This window comes from Rattus norvegicus, chromosome 20 (assembly GCF_036323735.1).
Source record: "Rattus norvegicus strain BN/NHsdMcwi chromosome 20, GRCr8, whole genome shotgun sequence".
Taxonomy (NCBI): Eukaryota; Metazoa; Chordata; class Mammalia; order Rodentia; family Muridae; genus Rattus; species Rattus norvegicus.
Window position 1 is genome coordinate 13597932 of NC_086038.1, and position 27073 is coordinate 13625004.

The 27073-nt window shown below is 50.2% G+C and overlaps 1 protein-coding gene across 5 annotated transcripts; it reads right to left on the reverse strand.

Moving 5' to 3' along the window:
- Nucleotides 1-8154: 8154 nt before the first annotated feature.
- Rab36 (RAB36, member RAS oncogene family) lies at nucleotides 8155-26277 on the reverse strand. Of its 5 annotated transcripts, none has more exons than XM_063279528.1 (11): nucleotides 25317-26277; nucleotides 24084-24171; nucleotides 19599-19690; nucleotides 17045-17110; nucleotides 15318-15419; nucleotides 13547-13611; nucleotides 12184-12239; nucleotides 11477-11554; nucleotides 11037-11127; nucleotides 10448-10573; nucleotides 8155-10032 (listed from the first exon to the last, which is right to left on the reverse strand). In XM_063279528.1, the coding sequence occupies exons 1-11, from the start codon at nucleotides 25487-25489 to the stop codon at nucleotides 9974-9976; spliced, it is 996 nt and encodes a 331-aa protein (XP_063135598.1). In that variant the 5' UTR covers nucleotides 25490-26277; the 3' UTR covers nucleotides 8155-9973. The 5 variants fall into 5 exon arrangements, 4 of the variants coding, with proteins under 4 accessions (XP_063135598.1, NP_001103059.1, NP_001402628.1 ...); NM_001109589.3 differs by having other exon boundaries at nucleotides 11477-11558; nucleotides 12188-12239; nucleotides 24084-24164; nucleotides 25317-25582; NM_001415699.1 differs by having other exon boundaries at nucleotides 11477-11558; nucleotides 12188-12239; nucleotides 25317-25582.
- Between the last annotated feature and the right edge of the window lie 796 nt (nucleotides 26278-27073).

Here is a 27073-nt window from a genome sequence, read left to right on the forward strand (position 1 = left end):
GACACAGAGACATGAAGGAGCGAAATAGAGACAGAGAGAGACACAAACAGAGACAGAGGAGAGAGAGAGAGAGCGAGCAGTGACCTCACAGGGTCACAATCAATACTAGTTGCAGCCCATAATGATCTGATGGACTCATTCAATAAGTGAGCCAGGCACGCAAGACGAGAAGCGCTCAGGCCTCTGGAATCCTATTTCCTGGCCATTTGAAGAAAAAAAAAAAAAGAATCTTCCAAAGAATACATTCTTTTGTTTTCTTTGTTGACTGGGTCCTGAAGTTCCCAGTAGGCTCGTTAGGGCCCACATAAGCACTGATATGTGGAACCGGAAGGGGTGCTTTGGTGAAGGAGGGTGGTGTCATCCATCCATCCGTGTGGTAGTGGTAGCTCTCTGGTTTGCAGATCACGACTCAGCGCTACTTTAAATATTTGTGTAGACTTTTTGGTGTGTGGGGTGCTGGGAGTTGGAAAGCGGGGACCTTGGAACATGCTAGGCATCCACTTTCCCACTGAGCCACACTCCCTCTCCCTCTACTTGAAATATTTTCTGTTTACTCAACTATTCATTTACTTCGAGATGAGGGCCCCACACTTCTGGACTCAAGTGATCCACTTCTTGCGCAGCCTCCAGAGCAGTTGGGACTATGTTTATGCACCCGCATGCTAGCTTTGAATATTTTATAAATAAGTAAGTTTGCTTTTAAAACTCAGAAGCTCTCCGTTGGGTTTTGCAGGCTCTGTTCTCTTGACACAGCAAAGTGCTTTTGAGTACAGGAGCACATCCAGATAGTGTTCTTTTTTCCCCCTGTCGGTCTTTTCTGGCCCCAGAGTTAGCCTTCCATCCTCATGGCCATCCTGGCTAATGCTAAGCTTCCGGTCCTTTTCTGCAGAGAGCATCTCTCCCTCCCTTCCTCTCTTTTCCTATAGAGCTCTCTTATCATCTGTCCTTCGATGCAGGATAGAGTAAGGAGAGACATAAGGTTCATCCATACTGTGATCTTTCTCCTCATCCTTCCAGTGTTTGTTTCTGCCCGATCTTAACTCTGCAAGCCTTCAGGTAGGCAAGTAATGGTCAAATTGGGATATATGTGTGGCCCAGAAGAAGCACAGCCCATGGAGATGTGTGTGTGTGTGTGTGTGGCGTGTGTGTATGTGTGTGTGTGTGGTGTGTGGCGTGTGTGTATGTGTGTGTGTGGTGTGTGGCGTGTGTGTATGTGTGTGTGGTATGTGTGTGTAGTGTGGTGTGTGTGGTGTGTGTGTAGTGTGTGGTGTGTGTGTATGTGCGTGTGTGGTGTGCGTGTGTGTGGTGTGTGTGTATGTGTGTGGTGTGTGTGTATGTGTGTGTGTGCTGTGTGTGTGGTGTGTGTGTATGTGTGTGTGTGGTGTGTGTGTGGTGTGTGTGTGTGGTGTATGTGTGTATGTGTGTGTGCTGTGTGTGTGCTGTGTGTGTGTATGTGTGTGGTGTGTGTGTGTGGTGTGTGGTGTGTGTGTGTGGTGTGTGTGTGGTGTGTGTGTGTGGTGTGTGTGTGGTGTGTGTGTGGTGTGTGTGTAGTGTGTGGTGTGTGTGTGTGTGGTGTGTGTGTGGTGTGTGTGGTGTGTGTGTAGTGTGTGGTGTGTGTGTGTATGTGTGTGTGGTATGTGTATATGTGTGTGTGGTGTGTGTGTGGTGTGTGTGGTGTGTGTGCAGTGTGTGGTGTGTGTGTATGGTGTGTGTGTGTGTGTGGTGTGTGTATGTGTGTGTGTGGTGTGTGTGTGTGGTGTGTGTGTGTATGTGTATGGTGTGTGTGTGTGGTGTGTGTGTGTGGTGTGTGTGGTGTGTGTGTGTATGTGTGTGTGGTGTGTGTGGTGTGTGCATGTATGTGTGTGGTGTGTGTGTATGTGTGTGTGGTGTGTGTGGTGTGTGTGTAGTGTATGGTGTGTGTGTAGTGTAGTGTGTTTGTGTGTGTATCTGTGTGTTCGTGTGTGATGTGTGTGTAGTGTGTGTGGTGTGTGTGTATGTAGTGTGGTGTGTGTGTAGTGTAGTGTGTTTGTGTGTGTGTGTGGTGTGTGTGTGTAGTGTGTGTGTAGTGTGGTGTGTGTGGTGTGTGTGTATGTGTGTGGTGTGTGTGTGTATGTGTGTGTGGTGTGTGTGTATGTGTGTGTGGTGTGTGTGGTGTGTGTGTAGTGTATGGTGTGTGTGTGTAGTGTAGTGTGTTTGTGTGTGTATGTGTGTGTTCGTGTGTGGTGTGTGTGTAGTGTGTGTGTAGTGTGGTGTGTGTGGTGTGTGTGTGTAGTGTGTGTGTAGTGTGGTGTGTGTGGTGTGTGTGTGTAGTGTAGTGTGTTTGTGTGTGTGTGGTGTGTGTGTGTAGTGTGGTGTGTGTGATGTGTGTGTAGTATGTGGTAAGTGTGTGTGGTGTGTGTGTGGTGTGTGTGTGGTGTATGTGTGTGTGTATGTGTGTGGTGTGTGTGTGTAGTGTGTTTGTGTGTGTATGTGTGTGTGGTGTGTGTGTGGTGTGTGTGTGTGGTGTGTGTGTGTGGTGTGTGTGTGTGGTGTGTGTGTGTGGTGTGTGTGTGTGTAGTGTGGTGTGTGTGGTGTGTGTGTGTGTTGATGTGTGTGTGTGTGTGTGTGGTGTGTATGAGAGAGAGAGAGAGAGAGAGAGAGAGAGAGAGAGAGGATCAACAAGAGACAGACAGACTGAGAGAGAAGGCAGTCAGAGTTGAGTTAGCAGAGAATGAGGCAAAAGTTGGGGAAAGGCTAGACTGGACAGGTGACAGTGGGCTAGGACTACAGCAGAAGAGACAGATAAGAAAGAGTCTCTGGGTATGTAGCCATTCGAGGAACGGCTAAGTTAGGAGATGAGATCAGAGATGGGCCAGTGCCTTCTATATCCCTAAGAGATTTAGGCTGCATTTTAAAGGCAAATAAATTCACCCAAGTAGGGTTTAACCTTCAGGGTCCAGAACTTACCACCACAGTCGGTGTCTTACTATCTATGTTCCTACCACCTTCTCCATGTGGATCCCAGGCACTGAAACATGAGAGGAGTGGAGCTCACAGGACTTGTAAGATGGGTTAGGTGTGGGAAATGAGGAAGAAAGACCAGTCATGGGGATCTGACTGCAAGGACAGGCGGAGAAGCCTATGGAAGGCTTCAGGTACCCACTGTTCATCTACGGTTCCAAATAGGTATGCATCACCACGCTTAGTTTATTTGGGCTGGGAATTAAACCTAGACAGGCTCAGTTCAATGGCAGAGGACTTACTAGCATATGCAAGGCCCTAGAGCAGTGCTTCTCAACCTGTGGGTTGGGACCCCTGTGAGTCAATTTGTAACCATGAAAATACATCCTGCCTATCAGATGTTTACATTACAATATTCATTAACGGTAGCAAAATTACAGATATGAAGTAGCCATGAAAATTTTATGCTGGGGATCACCACAACATGAGGAACCGTATTCAGGGGTCGCAACGTTAGGAAGGTTGGGAACCACGGCCCTAGAGTAAACTTCCAGTACAGTGAAGAAAAAAGGAAACATTTTTTATTGTTGCTCCTACTCTAACCAATCATCTTCCCTCTCTCCACCCCTGCTGGAGGCTGGAGAAGGCTCCCTTTTAAGTGGGATGGGGCTGTGTTACCCATCTGTTATCCTTCAGTCATGTGATCCATCATCTTCAGGGAGAGGGAAGCAACAGCGGTCTATTCTCTTGCTCTGTTTGCTCCTGCTGGGCTGAACAGTGCATGGCTGGTGGACCTCCTGCAAGCTTACAAATCCCCCGTCTATATAGTAGGCAGCGGGGATCTCGGTAGAGGTAGCCTTGCCAAGTAGGCAGTGGAATTGCTGGCCCGGGTTCCCAGTGACTGAGCAGGACTCTCATTAGAAGCGACTCCACCCACCCTTTGCGGGATCAATTATTCATGAGCTTCCAAAGCCATGTGGTGCAATCTCCTGTTGTCTGCAGCCTTTACCAGGAGAGGAAGGGCAGGGTGCGATGAACCTGTTAGTGAAGGAATCCCACCAGAGTGGTTCAGGTCATCAGAGGCCCACTCTAGGTCAGGGAGGCCTCCCCTGGTAAGGTTTCAAGCCCTGGGTTTGCTTTGCTTCCCAGATATCCAACCCCTTATTTATGTGTTTCAGAAGGGCAGGGGTAGGCAGGCTGAGTAAAAATCCAGCCCACAACAGTCTAGGAAGCTGCATTCATCTGGGGCATAGACTCGGGTAGCTCGTGGCTCTAAAAGCCATTGATGCACTGGACTCCAGAGAGGAAGAAGAAGCCATGCACAGTGCCTGGATGGAGACAATGTGATGGCCGTACTTCGTGCCTGCTCATCAGCTTCTCTCAGGGGAAAGCCTAACATATGGGAAGTGACGTGTGAGGCCACGGCAGATGGCAGAGGAGCCCCAGGAGGGGCCTGTCTTGGGGCTGTATCTGAAGCCCGCCCAGGGCCCCTCCAGATTCACTTCCTGTTCAGAAGAGGAGAGGTTCCCTCTAACTTGGGTAATTCTTCTGAAATGTCCCAGCCCCAACTGTCAAGCCCCCTGTTGCCATACACTCTTTACGGTCCACTCTTGACCTAGAATTCTTTGTCAACATGCCGCTGTCTCACGGGGCCTAGAACGTATGCGTGGACAGGGCCTGTTTCTTGTCACCAGCCTGCACTTTCATGGGGTCATGTCTCTCCGTGAGTGAGTGTTGTGTGGATTTGGGGATTGATAACTGGGAGAATTCCGGGAAGCAGGCTGTGGAAACTCCTGAATGATTAGTGATGCAGAGACCGGAGGTGCTTTTAGTTTGAGGCTGGCCTAGATCACATAATGGATCAATCTATCTGTCTGTCTGTCTGTCTGTCTGTCTCTCGCTCGCTCTCTCGCTCGCTCTCTCTTCTCTCTCTCTCTCTCTCTCTCTCTCTCTCTCTCACACACACACACACACACACACACACACACACACACACACACACACAAGAGGGGGAGGAGGGAGGGAGAGTGGAGGGAGGGGGAGTCGAGGGGAGGGGTTGGGGGAGGGAGGGAGTAGGGAGAGGGAGAGAGACACACAAGTGTAACCAATCCTGTCTACTTCTATGTTCAACTACCTAGATGTTAGTTGACCACAGTTCTGGCTTAAGACATCCTGGATTTTTCTAGAAAATGAAGCTTACCTGAGAAGATGCCTGTGTCCTCCTCTGGGCCACCGAGGCTCATAACGAGAGTCGGGAAGGTAGAGGCAAGCAACCAGTGCACAAGAGGGCATGACGTGCCTGGTCCAGTCACTGTGGACCCTGAACCACTCCTTCGGCATGACTAGGGGAGGGTTGGCCAGCACCGTGCAGACACAGGAACAGGCTATGCTGGGGTACAGCTTAGTAGGGCACTCCAAGCAGGAGTGGCTGAGGTATGGTGCACATAGATCCTTTTTCAGGTCTTGGGCCTTTTTAGGTTTTAGGCGAGAGTCTGCTCCAAATACTTGCCTGAAGCAGAAGTTCAACAGCTACTTATCCAGATAAGGCCCTGATTCTACTGGGACCAGACCGAAAGCTAAACTAAAGGGTTAGAGTGGGAAGCGGTTCAGATGTTGTCCTGGCTTTTTAGGTCATCTGTTAGAGGGCAACAGGCCACAGGTTTCTCCAGCAAGAGACGAACAAAGGAGTGGATAGGAAGCAGGGATTGTGGGAGAAGAAGGCACACACCTCTCAAGGACTTGAACATCATCACTCACTAGACCTTGGCTGGGGGAAGCTGCTTACCAAGTCCTGCAGGCCCAGAGCCACAGACTGCCTGGGGCCTTGATAGAAATCTACCCGGCAGGGCTGGAGAGATGGCTCAGTGGTTAGAGCACTGACTGCTCTTCCCGAGGTCCTGAGTTCAAATCCGAGCAACCACATGGTGTCTCACAACCATCTGTAATGGGATCTGATGCCCTCTTCTGGTGTGTCTGAAGACAGCTACAGTGTTCTCATAAATAATAAGTAAATAAATCTTTAAAAAAAAGAAAGAAAGAAAGAAAGAAAGAAAGAAATCTACTGGCAAAGGCTAAGAAGTCTGAAAATAGTGTCTTTGTCTCCAATGGTGGGGTACGGAGTGAGGGATAACATGGAAGTGATGGGGCTGCTTTTCCATTTTTTTTCCAGAGCTGAGGACCAAACCCAGGGCCTTGCGCTTGCTAGGCAAGAGCTCTACCATTGAGCTAAATCCCCAACCCCTGCTTTTCCATTTCTAAAGACTTATTTTTATGAGTAAGTACTTGAGTGTACAGGAACCCAAGGAAGTAGGAAGGGGATCAGATTTCCTGGGAATAGAGTTACACGCGGTTGTGAGCCACCAGGTGAGTGCTGGGAACTGGACCTGGGTCTTCTGTGAGAGCAGTAAGTGCTTTTAACTGCTGGGCCATCTCTCTACCCTCTCTGGTTTGTTTTTCAGGGATGGGGATGTATAGGTTGATGTCGCTATGCAGCTGAAGGCAGGTCCAGGATAGAACGACGCCTGTCATTGGACAAGAAGGAAGAATGGGTAGGAGAAAAGTTTTAGAGAGGCAGAGGAGGCCTGAGCCAGGAAGGAGCTGAGAGAACATGGTGGTGGATGTTAAGATTCCTCTCTGCACAGATTACAGGTTGTTATGAGTATTCTTAAGGGATGGATGTGTGCAGCATTTTGTGTTGTCTAGATGGGCAGATTATATCTTAGCAGTTGGATCAGAGGATATTGTGTGATGTGTTCTTTCATGTGGTGACTTAATTTGGTTCAAGAGAGTGTGTGGTGACGGGATGCACGAGACCGACATGGAATTGGGATGTGTATGCCTGGTGTGGTGGACACCAGCCAAGAGAGCTGTGAGTGAGGACAGGGCCCTCAAACAGCGGATAAGAGAGTAGATGAGGCCCTCAAACAGCAGATCAGAGAGTAGATGAGGGCAGGGTGGAACCACTGAGATAATTAGCGCTAGTTCCAATGGCCGATTGGAACCGGAAGTAGCTTGAGGGAGCAAGACTGCCAGGGTATATACAGGAACCAGTTCTGCCGGGTTTTTATTTTTTGCCCCAACAGGGATGGAACCTGTGGTCAGCAAGCCCTCTGCCACCAAGTGACACCTCTAGCCTACTTACTGAGGTCTGAATGTCTCCTTCAAACTTGAATTGAAAGACGGTTCCGAGTGCAATCATTGTTCGGAGGCTGGGGAAGTGTGTGGGGCTCTTGGATACAATGTTATCACAAGACTAGGTTTGTTACAAAAACAAATCTGGTCCCCCCTTTACTTCTCTGTGCCCTGGTCAGAACACCATGTCAGGAAGTGGCATGGAGGTCTCAGCAGATGTCAGTCCCTTTCTCTTGGACTTTGAAGCCACCAGAATCATGGATCAACCTACTGCTTATTACTTTCTCAGCCTGTGGTATGTCTGAGCTTTATCACACAGACATACTAAGACAGTACTGCTGGTTGACAGAGAAACATCTGAGCCTGGAACCTATCCTCCTGGGGCCAAATATTGAAAATTGGAGAGCCTGTTATTGTGAGCGGGGACGCATGCTACCACACCATGGTGGGCAACATGAGGAGAGTTTAATAAAGGGTGATCTACAGGGATGTTGGCGTATGAAAAGCAGACCCACTTCTAGCTCTCGAGCTCATGACAGGAGGACACAGTATCACCTCCTTCCTGTCACCATCCCAGGGCCACTGCCATCTCCTTCCACCCCATGACCCATCATGCCATGCCCACTAAACCCTAATCCTCCCTAATGCAACAATGTAGCCTGATCCTAACAGGCTGGGGTAGGGACCACAGTCCGGAGGAGAGCCCATTAAGACCCTCTGTGGAAATTCTAAAGTACCATGGTGGGTGGGATGGGGGAAACAGTAACAGCAGACACGAACCCGTCAGCCAGTAGATAAGGAACACGAGTGAACCACAGCTTATTCAAGCTAAGGAAACTTATGTTTTGCTAAAGTATGGGGGAAGGCCTGGCGTGCGCCTTCAGGGAGCGATGAGGGCAGATGATTGGGCAGGTGGCCCATCCCATCGGGTGGTGTGTACAGTACAAGGGTACTCTGGAGAAACCAGCCAGCATGGGGGCTTGCACACAGGGCAGGCCGGGGAAGGACAGCACAGAAGGAATTTTTATCAACTGTTAACCGTGTTCCTTTCCAAGAGTAACAACTAACTTCAGAATGCAGAAGTACTTGCATTTTTTTTATTGCTCCACCACCTCGTTTAATACCAAACATTAAATCCTTTAAAGAGATGTCTTATATACTTTTTAGAATAAAAGGCCTTGAGCCAAATTATGAGTTTCGGGTCTGTAACCCCAGCACTTGGAAGACAGAGGCAGGGGGCTGTTGCAAGCTCAAGGCCAGTCTAGTATATACAGAGTGACACACTGTTTCAGAGTGGGGTGGGCAGTGGGGAGGGAGAGGGCACACTAATGCTAATGAGTGTTATATTGAACTGGAAGATAGGTCAGTGCTCTCCGATGTTTGGCCATTGCTGAGTTAATGGACAGCCATGGGGAGATGTGCTATGCCAGGCACTTAGAAAAGGGCATGGACCTACATGGCGGCCTACAGCTGCTTACCATCCTTGAGAAGCGGGTGTTGCTAGGTATGGTGGTACAGTTTGGTAACTTTAGCATTTGGGAGATGGAGGGTAAATAAAATTCAAGGTTAAGCCTCAGCTACGTATAGAGTTGGAAGCCAGTGTGGGTTCCATGAGACCCTGCCTATGGGGAGGGGGAGCAGCTAGGAATGCCAGGTGTGCCCACCCTCTTATGGCAGGAGAGTCCAGACCCAGAGCTACAGGGATACAGAGTAGGTAAGGTGGTCAGGGGAGACCCTGGACCCACACAGGATGCATCCTGCTGATATGCAGAATGGGGTTAGGCATGCTAGATTCCGGCTGTCCCACGTCCTCCAGAGGTACATGGCCCGATGGATGCCAAAGTCCTGAGAGACAAGCAGGCCAGTGGGACAGACACATGGGAGGCCAGCAGGGATGGGCATAGGTGACAACACAGGACAGTGTCAGGCTCAGGGATGTGGGAGTTGTCAGAGGGACACCATGCACTGTCATCTCTCAGGATGGTCACAGGGATCCCTCTAGTGAGGATCCGGAGGTCACCATGCAGTTGCCATCCCTTGGGACAGTCACAGTGGTAAGCCAAAGGCCTGCCTTCTTACCCGTCAATACTTAGGGCAGAACCACGGGGAATCTCAGAGGTGGGGGCGGGAATCTGCCAGAGGGGCCATATTATGTTTGAACAGTGGGTGGAGGGAGCCCTAGGTCTGAGGCTGAAAGGCCTAGAACCCCATATCTTCTTCTTCTTTTTTTTTTTTTTTTTGGTTCTTTTTTTTTTTTTTTCCGGAGCTGGGGACCGAACCCAGGGCCTTGCGCTTCCTAGGCAAGCGCTCTACCACTGAGCTAAATCCCCAACCCCCAAACAGTTATCAGCCACCCAACTTGGGTGCTAGAGATGGAAAGCAGCACATACTCTTTTTTTTTTTTTTTTCCAGAGCTGGGGACCGAACCCAGGGCCTTGCGCTCGCTAGGCAAGCGCTCTACCACTGAGCTAAATCCCCAACCCCACCCCATATCTTCTTGATGAGAGAGAACTCTGCCTGGGATGGCAGGTTAATTTTACTTGCCCACTCTGACAAGTCTCCGTGCTTGGAACATGGAGATCCCAGAGGATCCACACGAAAGGGCCCCACAGTTATTGGTATAATTGGGTAAGGGACGTGGGCTAGCCCGAGGTGCCCCGAGTTCGCAGTCTTGGAGCCTCTTAAGAACACGGTGACAGTCTGAAGACCCTAAAGAGAAGGCTCACCCTGGTGCCCATCAACCAGCCAGGCAGTATGGGGTTTCAGCAGCCAGTGGCTGCTGACCGGCTAAAGAGAAATGGCTGGGCTCTGGAGACACAGGGCTTCTCCAGCTTTAAGGCATGTCCACTGAAGAGCTTGGGCTCTATGTCACACCCTGTGATGGCTCTGATGCTGGCCTCAGTTAACAGCAACCCAGGCCAGGTGGCCTTTTGTTCTCCTGCGTCTTCGGTACCTCTATTCCTGCAAAGACAGGGACAGATGACATCAGTCAGGCATCCTACAGCCAACACTAGGTAAGGACTATTCCATCCTGATACCTGGAACCCTCAACTTGGGTTCCTGGGCCTGTCCTCTGAGGCCTAGATGACTTGGTGTGGGAAAGACCCAGGGGACATGAGGGATGGTGGCATTCAGGCAAGACACATCCGAAAAGCAGGAACCTAAGCCTGGTTCAAAAGGAGCCTGTGTGGAGAGGAGGGAGGCCGGACAGGTGCCTGAGTTGGTAGGTGGGGGTCACAGAAGCTGTAGGCTTGAGATACGGATAACAGCCCTAAGGTCCCAAGAGGACAGCAAAAGTGGCGAATTAAGCTTGGTGGGTGTGGCCTTCTGGTCCCTATCCTGCTCCTCAACCCCACCCAGCCCTCCTTGTACGCACGTATTAGGTCTCCATCTCCATCTCCGACCTGGGACTGGGTGCTGGGCCTCTTCTCTAGGTCCTGAAGTACAGACTGTTCAAAGGCTAGGGCGGCGACTCGGCTGAAGAATGCCTTCACGTTCTCTCCTGGGGGCGCACAAGACAGCTATGACTCAAGTTGCCCTCAGATACAGATGCATTATGGGCAAGTACCAGATCAGCCCATCCTAAGGCCGGCGGCCATGATGCTTTCAGAGAACCCCTGGTAGTCACAGTTACCAGTCCACCCATGGCCGAGCGGGCAACAGAGTTCTGGGTGGCAGCCTGGCTTCCTACGGCCAGCCATTTGTGTTGGCCTGGTGGTGTCACCTCGTTTCAATTCACGCCCAGTCCGTGGCCGGATACACGCTGTTTCTGTGCACCGGAGACGAGGACTTCTGGCCCCATTTCTGAGTTTCCACAGCCTCGTCATCTCCTGGGTGCCAGGCACTGCGCGTCCTCCCTCTCACTTCGTACCCCACCCCACCCCCACAGCTTGGATTTCCAGCTTTGCTCTTTGGACCTCTGCGCCCGCAGTCTTTTGGTAATAGATGCACCGTGGGGTACTCACCCGTCTTGGCCGACACAGACCAGTACTCTGCCTGCATCTCATTGGCCAGATGCACAGCTTCTGCTTCCGCCTGCTCGCACGCTGCCCCTGACTGGAAGAAACGGCCCTGGCTGACCCAGTATCTTGGCCCTCCTTGCAGGGGGTCCTTAGGGTGGCCTCCTCTCTCCACCCCTGCTTCTCACGTCACCCCAAGCAAGTGGGTGTGTGGGATATCCTAGGACAGGGATGCTGCTTGCCCAGAGCTGACACTGTAGTGCTCCCCAGAGAAATGAGTGAACCCCGCCTCTCAGGGGAGAACCCTCTTTGGTTCCGTAACTAATAGGCTTTGAAGTCCAACACAAGCACATCAGTATTGTTCAGTGCCCCCTCAAGCAGGCTGCAATCACAGGAATTTTCTGGAAAGCCAGTCGGGGTTGGGTCTCCAGCTTCACTCTGCTTACCAGGAGATCCTTCTTGGTTCCCACGAGGAAGATGAAGCAAGAACCTGCCTCATTCTCCCTCAGCACATCCTGCAGCCACTGCCTGGAAGGCACAGTGTGGAAACAAGAGATTCGATTTAGCCAAGAGGTATAGGGAAGGGACCCTGACCTACACTGACTAAGTGGGATGATGGTGCTGGAGTCAGAGGGCAGCAGAGGGACCAGGAGCTTCTGGAAATAAGGAGGGACCAGTTTGGGAGAGGTGGAAACTCCTATTGTGAGACCTGGGTGACCCTTGTTGTTATGGAAAAACCTTTCCCCATTTCTTGTGTAGGGCCTGGAGGACTCTGAAGTGAATGAATGGCCCACCCAGGCAACAGAGGGAGGAGGGGCTTTGGCCCATTAGGTGGATTATTTCTGGCAGATGATGGCCCTCTGAAATTGGTCGCGTTGCCCACATCCCTGCCCAGTACAGCGAGTGAAAAGTTTCTGTCAGGGAGGACTAGCTAGGAAATTATTAGGGACCAATGTGAAAGTGAATGAAGAGGGCCCCTGTACAACATTAAGATTTCCAATATGGTGGCAATAGGATATCAAAGCCAACTGTGGCCTGTCAGCCTAAGCCCCTGAGCAGCAGTTGAGGTCCAGCCCAGAGACTGGGGTTTGGAGCCCTTCCAGGTAGTGTCATGAGTCTCTGACACACAGGGGGTTACAGGATCTGGGGTTACTTGCTTGGTATGCTCCAGAGTCTGCACGTCGGTGAGGTCAAAGGCTGTGATGATCACTGGACACACAGGGAAAGCCAACAGCCGATCAGCAACGGGTGTGCTGTGGGGAGGCTCCCCTAGGTATCTTCCGAGATCACAAGGAACTACTGGGGTGGGCCCACTATGGAGACTAGGGAGGAGTCACCCCGGGGGTCACCCCTTGGACCTGCCTTTCCATCAGACCCCTCCAAACCCTCCAAACCTGTATCTAACAGCCTAGCTGAGGACGGGGAGGGGGTGAGGCAGGTGTAACAGAGAAGACGGAACGCTACTTGTGGCCCAGAGGGCTTGGTGAGGTCTGTAACTATGGAGAACCTGCGTCCCGTGATACCCCTGGCTGTCAGGAGGGGGATACGGTTTTTGAAAGGCTGTTAGTCTAGAGCCTGACCGTGGGTGGACTTTTCACTGAAGGATGGAGATTAGAAACAACCAGTTAGTGGGAATGGCTTTCGTAGAGCTAAGTGGGCAGGAGCCTGTAAGGTATCTCTGTGGCCAGCTTGGATTCCCCAGGGGAAAGCCACAGCAGGGTGGTGGTCCAGGCAGAGGTCTGCTCTCTGCTGCCCTGCTGTGCATACAAGCAGGCTGGACGAGGGCTTCCTCTGTGGTAGACATAGGATGAGTGCTGTTTACCAAAGCACCTCACACTGCTAGCTCCGGGGAAGCAGCAGCCCCTCAGGATCAAAGTTAGGAGGGGTGATGGCTAGAGGAGGCCACAGTGGGCTGGGCATGCTGGAGGCTCCGCCCACAGCTCATTTCCTGTTCCCCCTTCTTTAAGCTGAGACGAAACCTCAGGGCTTCTCACCCCAACACCCAGAAGACAGAACCATGCCTATATTGTGAGCCTGACTTGAGATCCTTTTGATGGTTTCCTACCTCCTACTAGCTTCTGTTTCTGTCTCCTTCCTGGGGACTTCGCATTATCATCTCTGCTGCCTTGGGCCCTGCCCAGCCACCCAGCTGCCCCTGGCTGGCTATGGTGGCAGTGGGCACTGAGACACCTATATGCCAATCCTGCTGGCCCCACCCGTCACGCCTCTCTGGCTGAGACAGGAAGAGCCTCTCTTCGTCGTCACCTGGAATGTGATATCGTGTCTTTTCTGGGACCCTTAAACAAGAATGCTCTCATCTGAGCTGTAAACTGGCCACTGAGGCAGTCTCCCTAAGGGTGTGACTGTCATAGACAGCCAGGGCTCTAGGGTCCCGGGTGTCTTCTTCATTGCTAAGCGCTGGCTGCGGGGCCATCCAAGTGGCTCCTGGAGGACAGAAAAGTAGTATTCACGCAGGTGGCATGGGTTGAGAGTTCCGGTGCCATTCGGCTGCTCACCCTGGGCACCGCGGTAGTAGGCAGACGCAATGCACTTGAACTTTTCCTGTCCGGCTGTGTCCCAGCTGTTGAGGGGAAATAGGGAGACAGGAAGACAGGGGGGAGGCAGGTTAAGCAGTCACTGTGTCCTAAGGCCATGGCACAGTGAGACCACAGGAAGATCTTAGGACCTACGCTAACATGCCAGCCACAGGTGAAAACAGGAAGTGCCTGGTTGGTCCAGTTCTCCCTGCCTCCAGCTCCTGCCGATCTCTGCTAGGTCCTTCCCTCAGATCACGGTGTCAGTAGGGGAGAAGGCGTAGCCAGTGCACGTTGCTTCGTCCTAGCTCGGTCCCTTCTGACTGTGACATCTAAGGACCACATGTTGTTCTACAGCAGGACAATGCTGGGGTTCCAAGACAGGCCCTCAGCATATGTGTGACTGGGGCCCTGTTTCACCTTCAGCACTGTAGCTCCCCTGGTGGGGAACGGGGTTAACGGGGACACACGGGTAACATCCCTTGGACGTCTGAAACAACTTGCTCTGGCTTTCTGAAACAATTCCTTGAGAAGGGAATAGAGGTTGAGCCCTGGATCCATGAAAAAGGAACGGAATAACAGGTTGATTGGTCATGTCTGCCATGGTACGGGATGGAAGAGGGGAGGTGACACACTGCGAGCTGTTTGGGTGGGCTTATAACAGGTCGCCGATATGTAGGGAGGACCCTGAAATCCAGTCTGCAATGGGTCTCCTTTTAGAGTCAACAGTTTTTTTTCTCAGTAAACTAGAAAGATAACCCACAAATATGACGTCAGTGACCTGAATTTGTTTCTGAGAAATACAGCACAATCGAAGCTTCTGGCTTTAGTCATTCATTCATTCATTCATTCATTCATTCATTCATTCGTTTTCCCCCATGTCTGAAGAAATCACTAGATGGGGAGTTGGGAGTGGGCACACAGGTTGACTGGCAGTGACCTCAACATAAGATCCTGTGGGCAAGGCAGTGGCCATTTTATACTGGGCCCTCTAATTAGATACTGGGTCTGGTAGCCTGTTAGGACAGCAAGATCCTCTGGGAACGGAGAGAATGAGTTGCAACTTGTAGAGCACTTTCACTGAGGTGGAAGGGGAACCCTGGGAAGTCGCCCCATCCCCCCCCACCCCCGCACTGACACAAGGTGGGAGTTGGGGCAGAAAGAAGCGTGCCAGTGAGAGGCAAAGGCATGGGGTTAGTAGAGAAGACGGACTGAGGGTGAAGTACCAGATGGACAGATGGACACATGTATACAGAGGGAGGTTATAGGGGGATGGAGAGCATCAGGCCTGAGAGCTGGAGGAGACGGTGGCCTCCAGCAGAGGCCTACTCACCCAGCGCTGTACAAAAGGACTGACTTTGCCCTATTTCATAGCTGAGAATAGAGGCTCAGAGCTCAGGAAAAAAAACAACTAACCAGACAAACAAAAACTGTCAGAGGCCAGTCTGCTGCTTGTGGGATCACAGGTGGTCCAGCTGGGGAGGAAGGCTGAACCTCAGGAAGATGCTATTGGGGTGGAGGATAATAAGTGTGCAGGCCGTGCTGAGAAAACCGTCCCCAGATCTCATGACCAACACCAGGCAACTGTGAGGACACAGAGAATCTAGGGACCCATAGACCACGAAGCCTGGCTTCTTACAACCATCCAGGACCGGCCCTGACCAGACATAGCCTTGCTGAGCAATCGTGCGGCACAATCCAGCCCAGAGCTTTCCCTAGGGGAGAGCTCAAAACCGCCTTAACCAAGACTTACATCTGGAGGCTGTAGGGAATCCCTGCGATCTCAAAGCGCTCGATTTCAAAGTCTACACCAATCGTGGCCTTGTAATCCCGGTCGAAAACATTCTTGCATAACCTGTGGGAGGGGAGGAAATCGGCAGAGAGGTGGGTAGAGATGCTGACAACGGTGACCGTCCCCAGGAAAAATTATTCCCCCAGCAGGGAATTGATATGTGATGTCAGCTGGGTGTGGTGGTGCACGTCTTTGATACCAGCACTGGGGAGGCGGAGGCAGGTGGATATCTGTAGTCTGAGGTCAGCCTGCTCTACATAGGGAGTTCCAGGCCAGGCTAACAAACGCTAGCCTGTCTCAAAACAAAAACAAGGGAAGCGATGGCGCGCAGAGGCCGTGGGTGTACAGGTGTGTAGTGATCACCTTTCTATGACACGCTCTGGAGACGATGGCGACCGGTGAGGAGAAGGTCATCTGGGCCCATAGTTTTAGATGCCAGGGATATTCTTTCGATCAGTGATATGCTATCATCGTGATGTACCAAGAGAACATCTCTCATGGACAAGAAGCCAAAGAAGGGAACGAGGGCAACATGCTGTCCCCTTTGTGTGTACACCCCAAAGACCTAACGACCCGCCTGCAAGGCTCTACCTCTTAAATATCCTGCCACAGGCTGGAGACTGCAAGCCTCTGACATTTGAGGAATTCTTATCCAAACCATAGCAACGGGACGGCCAGTGACAAGGACGTGGGGGAGGGGAAGCTGCATCCTCCCAGAATGCAAAGGCTGTGATGCAAACTGGGAGAGGAATTGAGGGTCCCTCCCCAGGGAGGACCATGCTGGAGGCCCAGCCCCATGGGCATGGTGTGATGAATGCTAAGTATCTAGGATGCTCCACCATCTGTCAATCACAGTACTGGGATGTGTGTGCCTGTGTGTGTGTGTGTAATTGCTCTCCACCAGATCTCTCACTGACTTGACTAGACTGGCTGCATGGCAAGCCCTGAGAGCCCTCCCATCTGTTTCCCCGGTGCTGGGGTTATAGGCATGCGCTGTCATATCTGGCTTCTCCCAGAGGTCCTGGGGATTAAATCCAAGTTTTGAGTATTTACACAGCAAGCACTTTTAACGACTGGGTCACTCTCCTGAGCTCCTAATTCCCCCCCCCTTTTTAAAGAGTTATTTATTTATTATATATACCAGAAGAGGGCATCGGATCCCATTACAGATGGTTGTGAGCCACCATGTGGTTGCTGGGGATTGAACTCAGGACCTCTGGAAGAGCAGTCGGTGCTCTTAACCTCTGAGCCATCTCTCCCCTAATCTCCCTCTTTTAAAACCTTTCTTCTTCCTTCCTTCCTTCCTTCCTTCCTTCCTTCCTTCCTTCCTTCCTTCCTTTCTTTTGTGTGTGTGTGTGTGTGTCTGTCTGTCTGTCTGTCTGTCTGTCTGTCTAGTATAGGTGCCTGTGGTGACCAAAGGAGTCAGACCTCTTGCAGCCGGAATTATGAGTAGTTATGAGTCACGGTGTGGGTGCTGGGCACACTGTGTGACTGGTGATGTGTTCCAGCAGTACCTCAGAGACATTTCTCTAGCTCTGACTCCTTGACCTTTTCCACACCCTTCAAACTGTTTTCCAGGCTCAGGTGTGTGTGAGTTCCGTGTTGTCTTGGGATCCCAGGGAATGGTACTATAACTTGGTGCTGGAAGGTGGGGCTGGCCTGACAGCACGAGGAGGGGCAGGGCTCACCTGTGAATGAGGCTAGTCTTTCCCACGTAGAGATCACCAACTACCACCACCTTGGAGAGTCTGAGCCTGGAGGAAATACGTCCGTATCAGCCTGGAGAATGGTATCAAGAGTGTCTTCAGCCTATCTAAGCTTTCTTTCCCTAAACTATCTGAATCGCCCTTCAAACCTAGATGCAGGGAGGCCTACCCCAAAAGCCATTCTCCAGTGCTGGGGTGTGGGAGAACGTACGCTCATTCTGGGAATCCTGCTGCCCTTATAGCTATCTATACCCTTGAGCCCCTTTGGCCAAAGTCATTATCCTGAAAATTAGCAATGGGCCCGAGGGGAGGCTGAGCCACAAACTGAGGGGCAGGGAGGAGGACATGGGAAGTACTGTGAAAATCAACATCAGATGAATCCAAACTGGTATGTATGTATCCTGTCTCCAAACTTCGGTACACCCTCTGGGACGTGCACCTGTGTGGGGTCAGCTCACACAAAGCAGGTATACAGGCATGTAGGGATGACGTAGGCCAAGGGGTACTCTGTAAACGGAACCCCGAGTCTGCATATCTGGGCTCGTGGTTCGAGCGGCAGACTGCCTCTGCCATTCTTGGGCTCCTTGGAGACCCTGCTCACCAAGAGCGACTATTACCTTCCCTCTGTGTGGGTATATCCTGCACCTTGAGTGTATCTCTGAGACTGTTGCTAAGGCTTTTAAAGAGTTTCTGGGCTGGTGAGATGGCTCTGTGGATAAAGGTTCTAGCCACCAAGCCTGAGTTCTATCCCTGGGACCCGAATGGTGGGAAGTGAGACCTGATTCTCACAAGTTGCCTTCTGACATTTGCTCGCATGCTATGGCATGCTATGGCAAACTCCACCACTCACAGATTAATACAATTTTTAATAAAAGCATCTCCTCAACTCTTCCCAAAGACTTCAATGCTTAAACTGACCATGTTGGGAAACATCTAGCGGCCCCTCTGTCTGCAGACAGTGGGAGGGCTGGGTCTGGGTCTTCCCTGCTCCCAGGCAGCCCTCTCATTTTGGGACAGGCCGGCCTTGATTCCATGTCTGAGGGAAGACGTACAGCTACCACTAGGACTACAAAGTGGGTACTGTCCATGTCTCAATTGCCCTACCTCCCGTGCACTGTGTAGGGTCTGGTAGATAATCTGCATTGAGGTGGATATGACATAGCAACGCCCTTACCTTTTCCCCCTCGAGTCACTGACAGCAGCTCTGACCTAAGCTCTCTCTTGCCTCCCTTTGTGCAGCCCTGGAGACCTCTGGGATGGGCTCTTCTGTGATCTGACTTCAGCTACATGATTTTGTGAGCTCAGCCAACCCCAGCAGCTGGCTACAATCTGCTCAGGAGGGAAGGGGAAATGGCGGGCCTTGGTGCCTATCTGTTAGAGAGAGGACAGACTACTGCGAAATGGCCTGTCAGTGCATAGTGGCTGCTGAGGAAGGAACGGGGCAGACACAGCCAGGCCTCTCAAAAAACCTGACAGTTCTGTGGCGTAAGATTATGGAGGTCTGTAGCATGGACTGAGGGGTAGTATGTAGGGTGTCCCCAGGCCAGGCCAGGGGCAGGGATGGTAAGCAGAGAGGTCTGCTGGAGGATCTGACAAATAGAAATGTGAAGGGATGATGAAGAAGATGGCTGCTTTATACAGAGGAAATGGGCCTTTATACAGAGGAATGTGGGGAAACTTCACTCAGGCTGAGAAGTCATCTGTATGCTATTCTGAGACACAGGGAAATTACAGGTTCTAAAAATTATATTTATATATTTATAAACATATAAATATATATCAATATATTATATATAAACAAATATATAAACATATGAAAACAAATATATAACATTACATATTATATATGATATACTATATATAAACTAATATGTATTATATATTATATATAAACTAATATATAGTATATAAATTAATATATAATATTACATATAATATACTACATATAAACAAATATGATATATTATATGTAAACTAATATATAAAATATATACAAATTATATATATTATATAAAATAATTCTATAATGTATAAATATAGCAGAGTTAGATTGATAGCCTAATAACAGACTGCACTGTTCAGTCTGTGACTTCAGTTTGCTTATGTTTTCATTTACATGTGTGTGATGGTTTGTGTGTGCTAGGCCCAGGGAGTGGCACTATTAGATGGTGTGGCCCTGTTGGAGTGGGCGTGGCCTTGTTGGAGTGGGCGTGGCCTTGTTAGAGTAGGTGTGGCACCGTGGGCATGGGCTATAAGACCCTCATCCTAGCTGCCCAGGCCAGTCTTCTAGCGGCCTTCAGATGAAGATGTAGAACTCTCAGCTCCTCCTGCACCATGCCTGCCTGGATGCTGCCATGTTCCCACCTTGATGATAATGGACTGAACCTCTGAACCTGTAAGCCAGCCCCAACAAACTGTTGTCCTTATGAGAGTTGCCTTGGTCACGGTGTCTGCTCACAGCAGTAAAACCTAAGACAAGGTGTCTTTGTTCTTCTACTCTTCCTGTGACTTCCACACCCTTGTATCATGGGCTTACCCAGCAGTGCCCGTGTTCCTGTGCTGGCAGGCTGTGCTGACCTGGCTGTGGAAGTGCTCCTTGAGCTGCAGGCAGGCATCCGGCGTGTACCACTACAGGAAGACAGACAGACAGACAGACAGACAGACAGACAGACAGACAGACAGACATGGAGACAAGCAAGCACACCGTCCTGTGATGCCGCATCCTGGTAACACAAACTGGGCATCAGGGTGGTGAGTCCTACTTTCCAACCCTCCTTCTCTCCTGAAACTTGAGGCCTGCAGTCTCTTTAGCCCTTCTTGTTCCTGGTAATGCCACGGGCTGTGGGGTAGGAAGTATGAGCCGATTTCTCAGACAAGGTGCACAGAGTAAGAAAGAGAAGCCTCTGGGAGCATCATATATACCCAGCCTGACCTGGTTAGTAAGTCCTCAGGCTTGAAGTGGCCCTGGGATGCGGGACAGATATGGCCACCTGTAGCCTGTGGCCCTGACTGCTGAAGGTACAGAGCTGTGAGGGAACCCGTCTCCTATGAATATAGGACCAAGTCCCCTGGGCAGTCTCCTTAGGGCTGAGTCAAATCTCAGCTTTACCAAGGCCAAGTGTGTTGAGGTCAAACAGCTTTTCCTGTCTCTCTGAGCCTCGATGTCTTACTCTGTGAATAGTGTCTTTTGTCCCAGGAGACCAGGCCCGGTTGTTTTTTTTTTTTTTTTTTCCTGATTATACTTCCTCTCTTCGGCTCATTGAGACGCCACCCTGATCATCCCTGGTTACCATGGTCACGCTCCACTGGAAGAGCAATGGTCCGAGCTCACTGTAAAAAAACCCGGGGAACTCTTCGATATCTGAGGCACAAAGGCTTTTTCTGTCGGTGAGTGGAGGAAGTTGGAGGGAGAGAGAAAGAAAGGGGAAAGAAGCAAAGGCCTAAGATGGGGGCGTCCACAGCCAACAGCCCCCACCTTCTCCTACCAGCCTTAGCACAGAATCCAAAAGACACAAAAAGTCTGCTTCAGACCTGTCCGAGCCACATGGAGGCAACAATGGACAAGAGGGTCTTTCTTTTTTTTTTTTTAAATTAATTAAAAGTTGTTTGTTTTGTTTTGTTTTGTTTTGTTTTTTTTTTTGGTTCTTTTTTTTTTTTTTTTTCGGAGCTGGGGACCGAACCCAGGGCCTTGCACTTCCTAGGCAAGCGCTCTACCACTGAGCTAAATCCCCAACCCCTTGTTTTGTTTTTAACACGGTATATTCTGATTATGGTTTTCCTTCCCCCAATTCCTCCCAGTTCTCTCCCATCCAGATCCATACCGTTTCTGTATGGATCAAGAAGGCATCTAAGGAATAATAAAATAAAACAAACAAACAAACAAGTCAGCTGGGCAGTGGCATCGCACACTTTAATCCCAGCACTCTGGAGGCAGAGGGAGAGAGGCAGCAGATCTCTGAGTTCAAGGTTAGCCTGGTCTACAGAATGAGTTCCAGGCAAGCCGGGGCTACACAGAGAAACCCTGTTTCCAAACCAAACCAAACAAACCACCAAAATAAAACCCAAACTAATCAGAGTATGATAAACCAACCAAATACAAAAAAGAGCCAAAGGAAAAGCACAAGAAACACATATAGATATTCATAGGAGGGGAGATGGAGACAGTTTGGAGCAGAGACTGAAGGAAAGGCCATTTGGAGCCAGCCTCACCTGGGGATCCAGCCCATATACATGCAGCCACCAAACCCAGACACTATTGCTAATGCATAGAAGTGCATGCTGACAGGAGCCTGATATAGCTGTCTCCTGAGAGGCTCAGCCAGAGCATAACAAACAGAGGCAAATGCTAGCAGCAAACTATTGAAATGAGAACGGGGTCCCCATTGGAGGAGTTAGAGGAAGGACTGAAGGAGCTGAAAGGGTTGAAATCCCATAGGAAGAACAACAATACCAACCAACCAGACCTCCTAGGGACCAAACCACTACCCAAAGAGTACTCATGGACTGATCCATGGCTCCAGTTGCATATGTAGCAGAGGATGGCCTTGTCTGGCATCAGTGGGAGGAGTAGCCCTTGGTCTTGCCAAGGCTGGACCCCCAGTGTAGGGGAATGTCAGGGCAGGGAGGCAGGAAGGGGAGTGGCTGGGGAGGGGAAACACCCTCATAGAAGAAGGGGGAGGGGGATGGGGCTTATGGATGGGAAACTGGGAAGGGGATAACATTTGAAATGTAAATTTAAAAAATCTGATAAAAAAGAAACGCATGTAGAATCAGATACATACATGTTCATATACACAGAAATCCTAAAGAAACCCCAACGAGAAGTCTTTAGCAAATATAGGTGTGTGTGTGTGTGTGTGTGTGTGTGTGCGTGTGTGTGCGTGTGTGTGTGTATACTCAAAAGACTTGTATGTTAGGAGAAAAAGGAGAAAAAGAAGAAAGAGGAGGAGGAGGAAGAGGAGGAGAAAGAGAAAGAAGGGGAGGAGGAAGGGGAGGAAGAGAATGAAGAGGAAGAGGAGGAGGAGGAACAGGAGGAAGAAGATGAGGAAGAGAAGGAGGAGGAAGAAAAAAGAGAGGAAGAGGAAGAATAGACAGAGGAGGAAGAAGGGAAGGAGGAAGGGGAGGAAGAGGAGGAGGAGGAGGAAGAAGAGGAAGAGGGGGAGGGGGAAGAGGAGGAGGAAGAGGAAGAGGGGGAGGGGGAAGAGGAGGAGGGGGAGGGGGAGGAACAGGAGGAAGAGGGGGAGGGGGAAGAGGAGGAAGAAGAGGAGGAGGAAGAGGAGGAGGAAGAGACAGAGGGGGAGGAGGAAGAGGAGGAAGAAGAGGAGAAAGGGGAGGAGGAAGGGGAGGAAGAGGAGGAGGAAGAGGAAGAGGGGGAGGGGGAAGAGGAGGAAGAGAAGGAAGAGGGGGGGGAAGAGGAGGAGGAAGAGGAGGAAGAAGAGGAAGAGGAGGCCCAGACTTGATGTTATGAGAATAAGACCTACAAAGGTGCCACTTAGTTTTCTCTTGGCTCTCTACTGACAGGCATGAGAGTTGATGATCTTCAGAGCCATTTGTTTACCCAGCGAGACTCTCCTGGAGAAACTGAATTTTTCATTTGCTAGTGACTATCAATGGACAACAGGATCTCAATGTCACCTTTCAGAAATATTTTCTTCATGGACTAACAGACAGACATTTCTTTTTTTTTTTTTTTTTTTTTTTCCCGGAGCTGGGGACCGAACCCAGGGCCTTCCGCTTCCTAGGCAAGCGCTCTACCACTGAGCTAAATCCCCAACCCCAGACAGACATTTCTTTACCCTACTGCCCCTTTGTTTTGGGTGATGCCAGGAATTTAACCAAGGGCTCCAGCATAAGGATATGCTGTAACCTACCTCCTTTCTTACATGCACGGGACTGCGATACACACACTTGACCACGAACTGCTCCATTCTTCGCATTTTATGTAACAACCGGTTTGGCTGGGAAGAGGTGCCTAGTCCCTCCTCTCTGTATTGAGCAGCATCAGTACCAGTCTCTCCAAATACTGATGCTGAATCTGACTTTCTGCTCATCCTAACGGCCACACTGCCTGATCTTTCACACACTCTCCACTCACGCCAGGACATATACAGCTCGGATTTCTAGAAGTGGCTACCTAATAGGCAAGAGTGTCTGTAATATGGGTAAATACTGTTCCTCTGCCCCTCCCCCAATAAACGTTATTTGGCATTCTCCATTGCAGTTAGATTTAGTCTGTAAAAAAGATTGGAGTTTTTAGCAAAAAGAGAAGGCAGACTAACAGTGGAGAAAGCCCTGGCTTTGGGAATCAGAAAATAGAACTTTTTTTTTTTTAAAGATAAATTTTGTTACATCGTCCAGGCTGACCTCGAACTCACAACCCTTCTGTCTCTGCCTCCCAAGTGCTGGGAATACCAGTGTGTCACTACACCAGTACAATCTCTTTTATACTCTCTCTCATATCTCCCCTCGACCCCCACAGTGCTAGGGATAAAACTCACAGTTTTGCACCTACTAACCTACTAGGCAAATGTTTTCCTGCTAAGTTACATTCCTACCCTGTGGAGAGAGCTAACAATAACAACAAGGGATGTACCTGGGGACCTCACACCAGGAGCTGTGCCCTGAGGTATTACTTTCACACATCTTTGACTCCTAGAGCTTGGGCGACCACCATAGGTCGCAGCTATGACAGCATCAAGTTTTCTGCCACTGGCCTGCTTTAGAGGAACTCAACACCCAGTCTTTTAGCTTCTTAGAAATCAGATCGACCTCTGTACCTCAGTGGCTTGACTCTGTCTGAGGTGTCAGATTAGCAATGAGGACCAAAAGAGCTGGGAACAGTGGTACATTTCTGCCATCCCAGCATTTCAGAGACTGGGGCAGGAGGATTGTACCTTGAAGACATAGTGGATTCCAGGTTCTTCCGGGATAGTAGAGACCTTTTACCAAAGCTCTCCAGACCCAAACAAATCAAAATGGAGCAATAAGAACAATGACAACAAAGGTGTTCTAATGACTGTACCTTAGGGAAGCTGGTGATGATTCGATCCTGGCTCACAGGGGGCCCCAGAGGGGTCCAAGAGGACCTCATTCTTCCAGTGTTCTGTAGACTCAATCAGGGGAAAAAAGACCATTACATACCAGAAGTAGTTTCTGCATTATGGCCCAGCAGATCAAACTAGAATAGGGTATGCTTGGTGCCACGTGATCAAACAGAATTCTGAATGGGCTAGTTTCCCAACAAAACAAGAGATCCACAGAAGTCAGGGGGACCAGTCAACCTGAGCCGGCATGAATTATCCTGTAAATTAAGCAACTTCCAAATAACTGCTTTTTACCATTTTTATTCTTCGATAAAATCAACTTCCTAGCCACGTGTGGTAGTGACACGCAGGTCCATACCCTCAGCACTTGGGAAACAGAGGGAGGAGGAGAATGAGTTCCGGAGCCCTTGAGTGACACACTGAGAGCCCTTCACGCAGCAGAGAGACCCAAACCGAACCAACCAAAACGTGATGACACTCCATTTATTTCACAGGACGAAGTGCTGCCCGGTTCCAGATTCACAGGGTTCCATTAGGACGAGGATTGTTATACTTGTCCTTTAACAAGGCTCGGAAAGCCATACAGGTTGTCAAAATGCGCCTGTGAGTTCAAACACATCTGCGGTCCCCGTTCCTATCAGCGACATTAAGTGGAGGCCATTCATTCTGCAGGCAGCACAGTGGAGGAGGGGCAGCCCACACACCCCATCTTGCCTAGAGTCAGGAGGTGAGGTCCCCTTGACCCCATGCCTAGTAAGAGGGGTTCCTTCTCTGGACTCACTTCCTTGGCATATGGGAGGCATGCAAAACAAACAAACAAACAAACCAAAAACCAAACCGAACCAACCAACCAAAAAACCCCAATCCTGGCTGTGAATCACAGCCCAGGTAATAGAAGCAGAGCAGGGAGGGGTCCCCTGCCCTTAGTCTGTTTTAAGATGGAGTCTCGGAGTGACTTGAGGTCCCAGCCACTTTCCCTGATAGTCCTCTATCACCTAGAATCTACTCCACCCCACCACCATTCCCAAATTTGCTGTCCTCTTCTGACCCAGCTCCCACCAGAGGCCTGGCCCAGGATGGATGCTCAGTGAGGAAGAGCAGGCCTGCAGGCCACACTCAGGTTTGGGGGTAGGAGGAGGGCTGGACACTCGACAGCCTCAGGACCATAACCTCCGGGAAGCTTCCGCAGCCGGGAGGGTGAGTGGACTCACCAAAGCTGCAAAGACCAGGTTCTGGCGCGCAGGCCGCTGCAAATCACCACAGCAACAGTGGCCTCGCGGGACTGGCTCGCAGCTCCCGAATCCTGACGTCGGGGGCGGGGTCTGGACCCTCCTCCAGTCCTTGGATGTGGCTGGCACAGGGCCCCGCGCGGAGTCATCACCATAGCAACGAGAGCCTCCTGGGACCTCGAGCTCTGCACTGCTTGCTCAGAGACTTCCGGACTCCACTGCAGCGCCCCGGGCTCACCATGACAACCAAGGCGTTGATGAGCAGGCGGGGCCCGTGCGTGGAGTCTGGGTAAAGGGTTGGCTCAAGGTTCACTCTGGCTACCTTGATGGGCCGGGTCGTGACAATCCCCAGAAAAAGGAGTTTTGGTGTGGCATCGAAGACGGCCCCGCTGCAAGCTAAGGACACACCTCACGCCTACCATCTGCCTTACTGCACCCGTTTGAGTTTAATGCTATTTGGAAATCATGTGCCTGGCTTCTGGAGTGCAGGCTGAAACATTAATTTCCTCGGTTAACGGGCGTTTAAAAAGCAGCTCAAGTTACTGGGAATTACTGGGACCCTTCGAGCTAGCTTCTGTTGAAAAGCGAGGTGCGGAGGGTAGGCTGTGGATATCCTACGCCTTAGAACATTTACCAGAACTCTTACCAAAATTGAAAAACTAAGGTTTCCCAACTCTGGTGTTCTCTCCTCTCCCCCCGCCCCCCTCTGACAGTAAACTAAAAACCTCATTCAAAAAGATTTGCCTAGTGAGTTAGAAATAGAATTGAACCCACATTTTTTGACTCCCTGGGTATTCACTCACACCTTCTTAAAATGAAACTAGGGCAGTGTGGGCTAGAGAGACCCTTTAGGACTGAGTCCTCTGAAGAACATCAGCAGGTAGATTTTTAAGTGTTGTACTGGATCCCTGCTAGATCTATTTTAACCTATTTTAATCCCTGTGGCTTTGCTGGGTGCCTTTGATTTATGTGTTTTATATATATGGGTACTTTTCTCTGTATGTACATCTGCACACAGACGGTTGTAAGCTGCCATGTGGGTGCTGGGAATTTAACTCAGGATCTGCAGAAGAGCTCTTACCCACTAAGCTATCTCTCTAGCCACACGTGTGTGTGTGTGTGTGTGTGTGTGTGTGTGTGTGTGTGTGTGTGTGTGTGTGTGTATGGAAACAGGGTCCTTCTGTGTAATAACCCTGGCTGTCCTGGAACTCCCTCTGTAGACCAGGCTGGCCTTGAACTCAGAGATTCAGAGATCTGCCTGCCTCTATCTCCCGAGTGCTGTGATTAAAGGCTTGAGCCACCACTGGCAAGTGGTTTCACTTCTAATGCCTCAGGTGTCAAGGGTACCATACCTCCAAACCTCAGGTTACTCAGCTTTTATTTCATTTTTTTTTCTTTTTTTCGGAGCTGGGGACCGAACCCAGGGCCTTGTGCTTGCTAGGCAAGTGCTCTACCACTGAGCTAAATCCCCAGCCCCTTAATTAGGCTTTGTTTCTTTCTTTCTTTTTCTTTTTTTTTTTTTTTTTTGTTACTCAGCTTTTAAATGGCCCTGATAATTTAAGGGTTTCTTGTGAAGAGGAGAATGCTGGATTCTTTTAGCACAGAAGTAATAGAGAGGAGACCTGTGTGTGTGCAGTGTCGGCAGGCAAGGCTTTAATGGGCCTGTGGCTAAGGAGTGGAGATGGGGCAGGACTGATAGACCAGGTTTTCTCCTAGAACAAAATGAGAAGTAGGACCGT

What these genes read in the sequence shown, in the direction of transcription:
- Rab36 (XM_063279528.1), bottom strand. Translation starts at nt 25,489, where the DNA reads ATGGTGATGACTCCGCGCGGGGCCCTGTGCCAGCCACATCCAAGGACT. An exon ending in ATTCCCTACAGCCTCCAGAT is followed by an intron (nt 13,612 to 15,317) that starts GTAAGTCTTGGT and finishes TCCCCTCAACAG; the next exon opens with CTGGGACACAGCCGGACAGG. An exon ending in GAACCAAGAAGGATCTCCTG is followed by an intron (nt 11,128 to 11,476) that starts GTAAGCAGAGTG and finishes CGTTTCTTCCAG; the next exon opens with TCAGGGGCAGCGTGCGAGCA.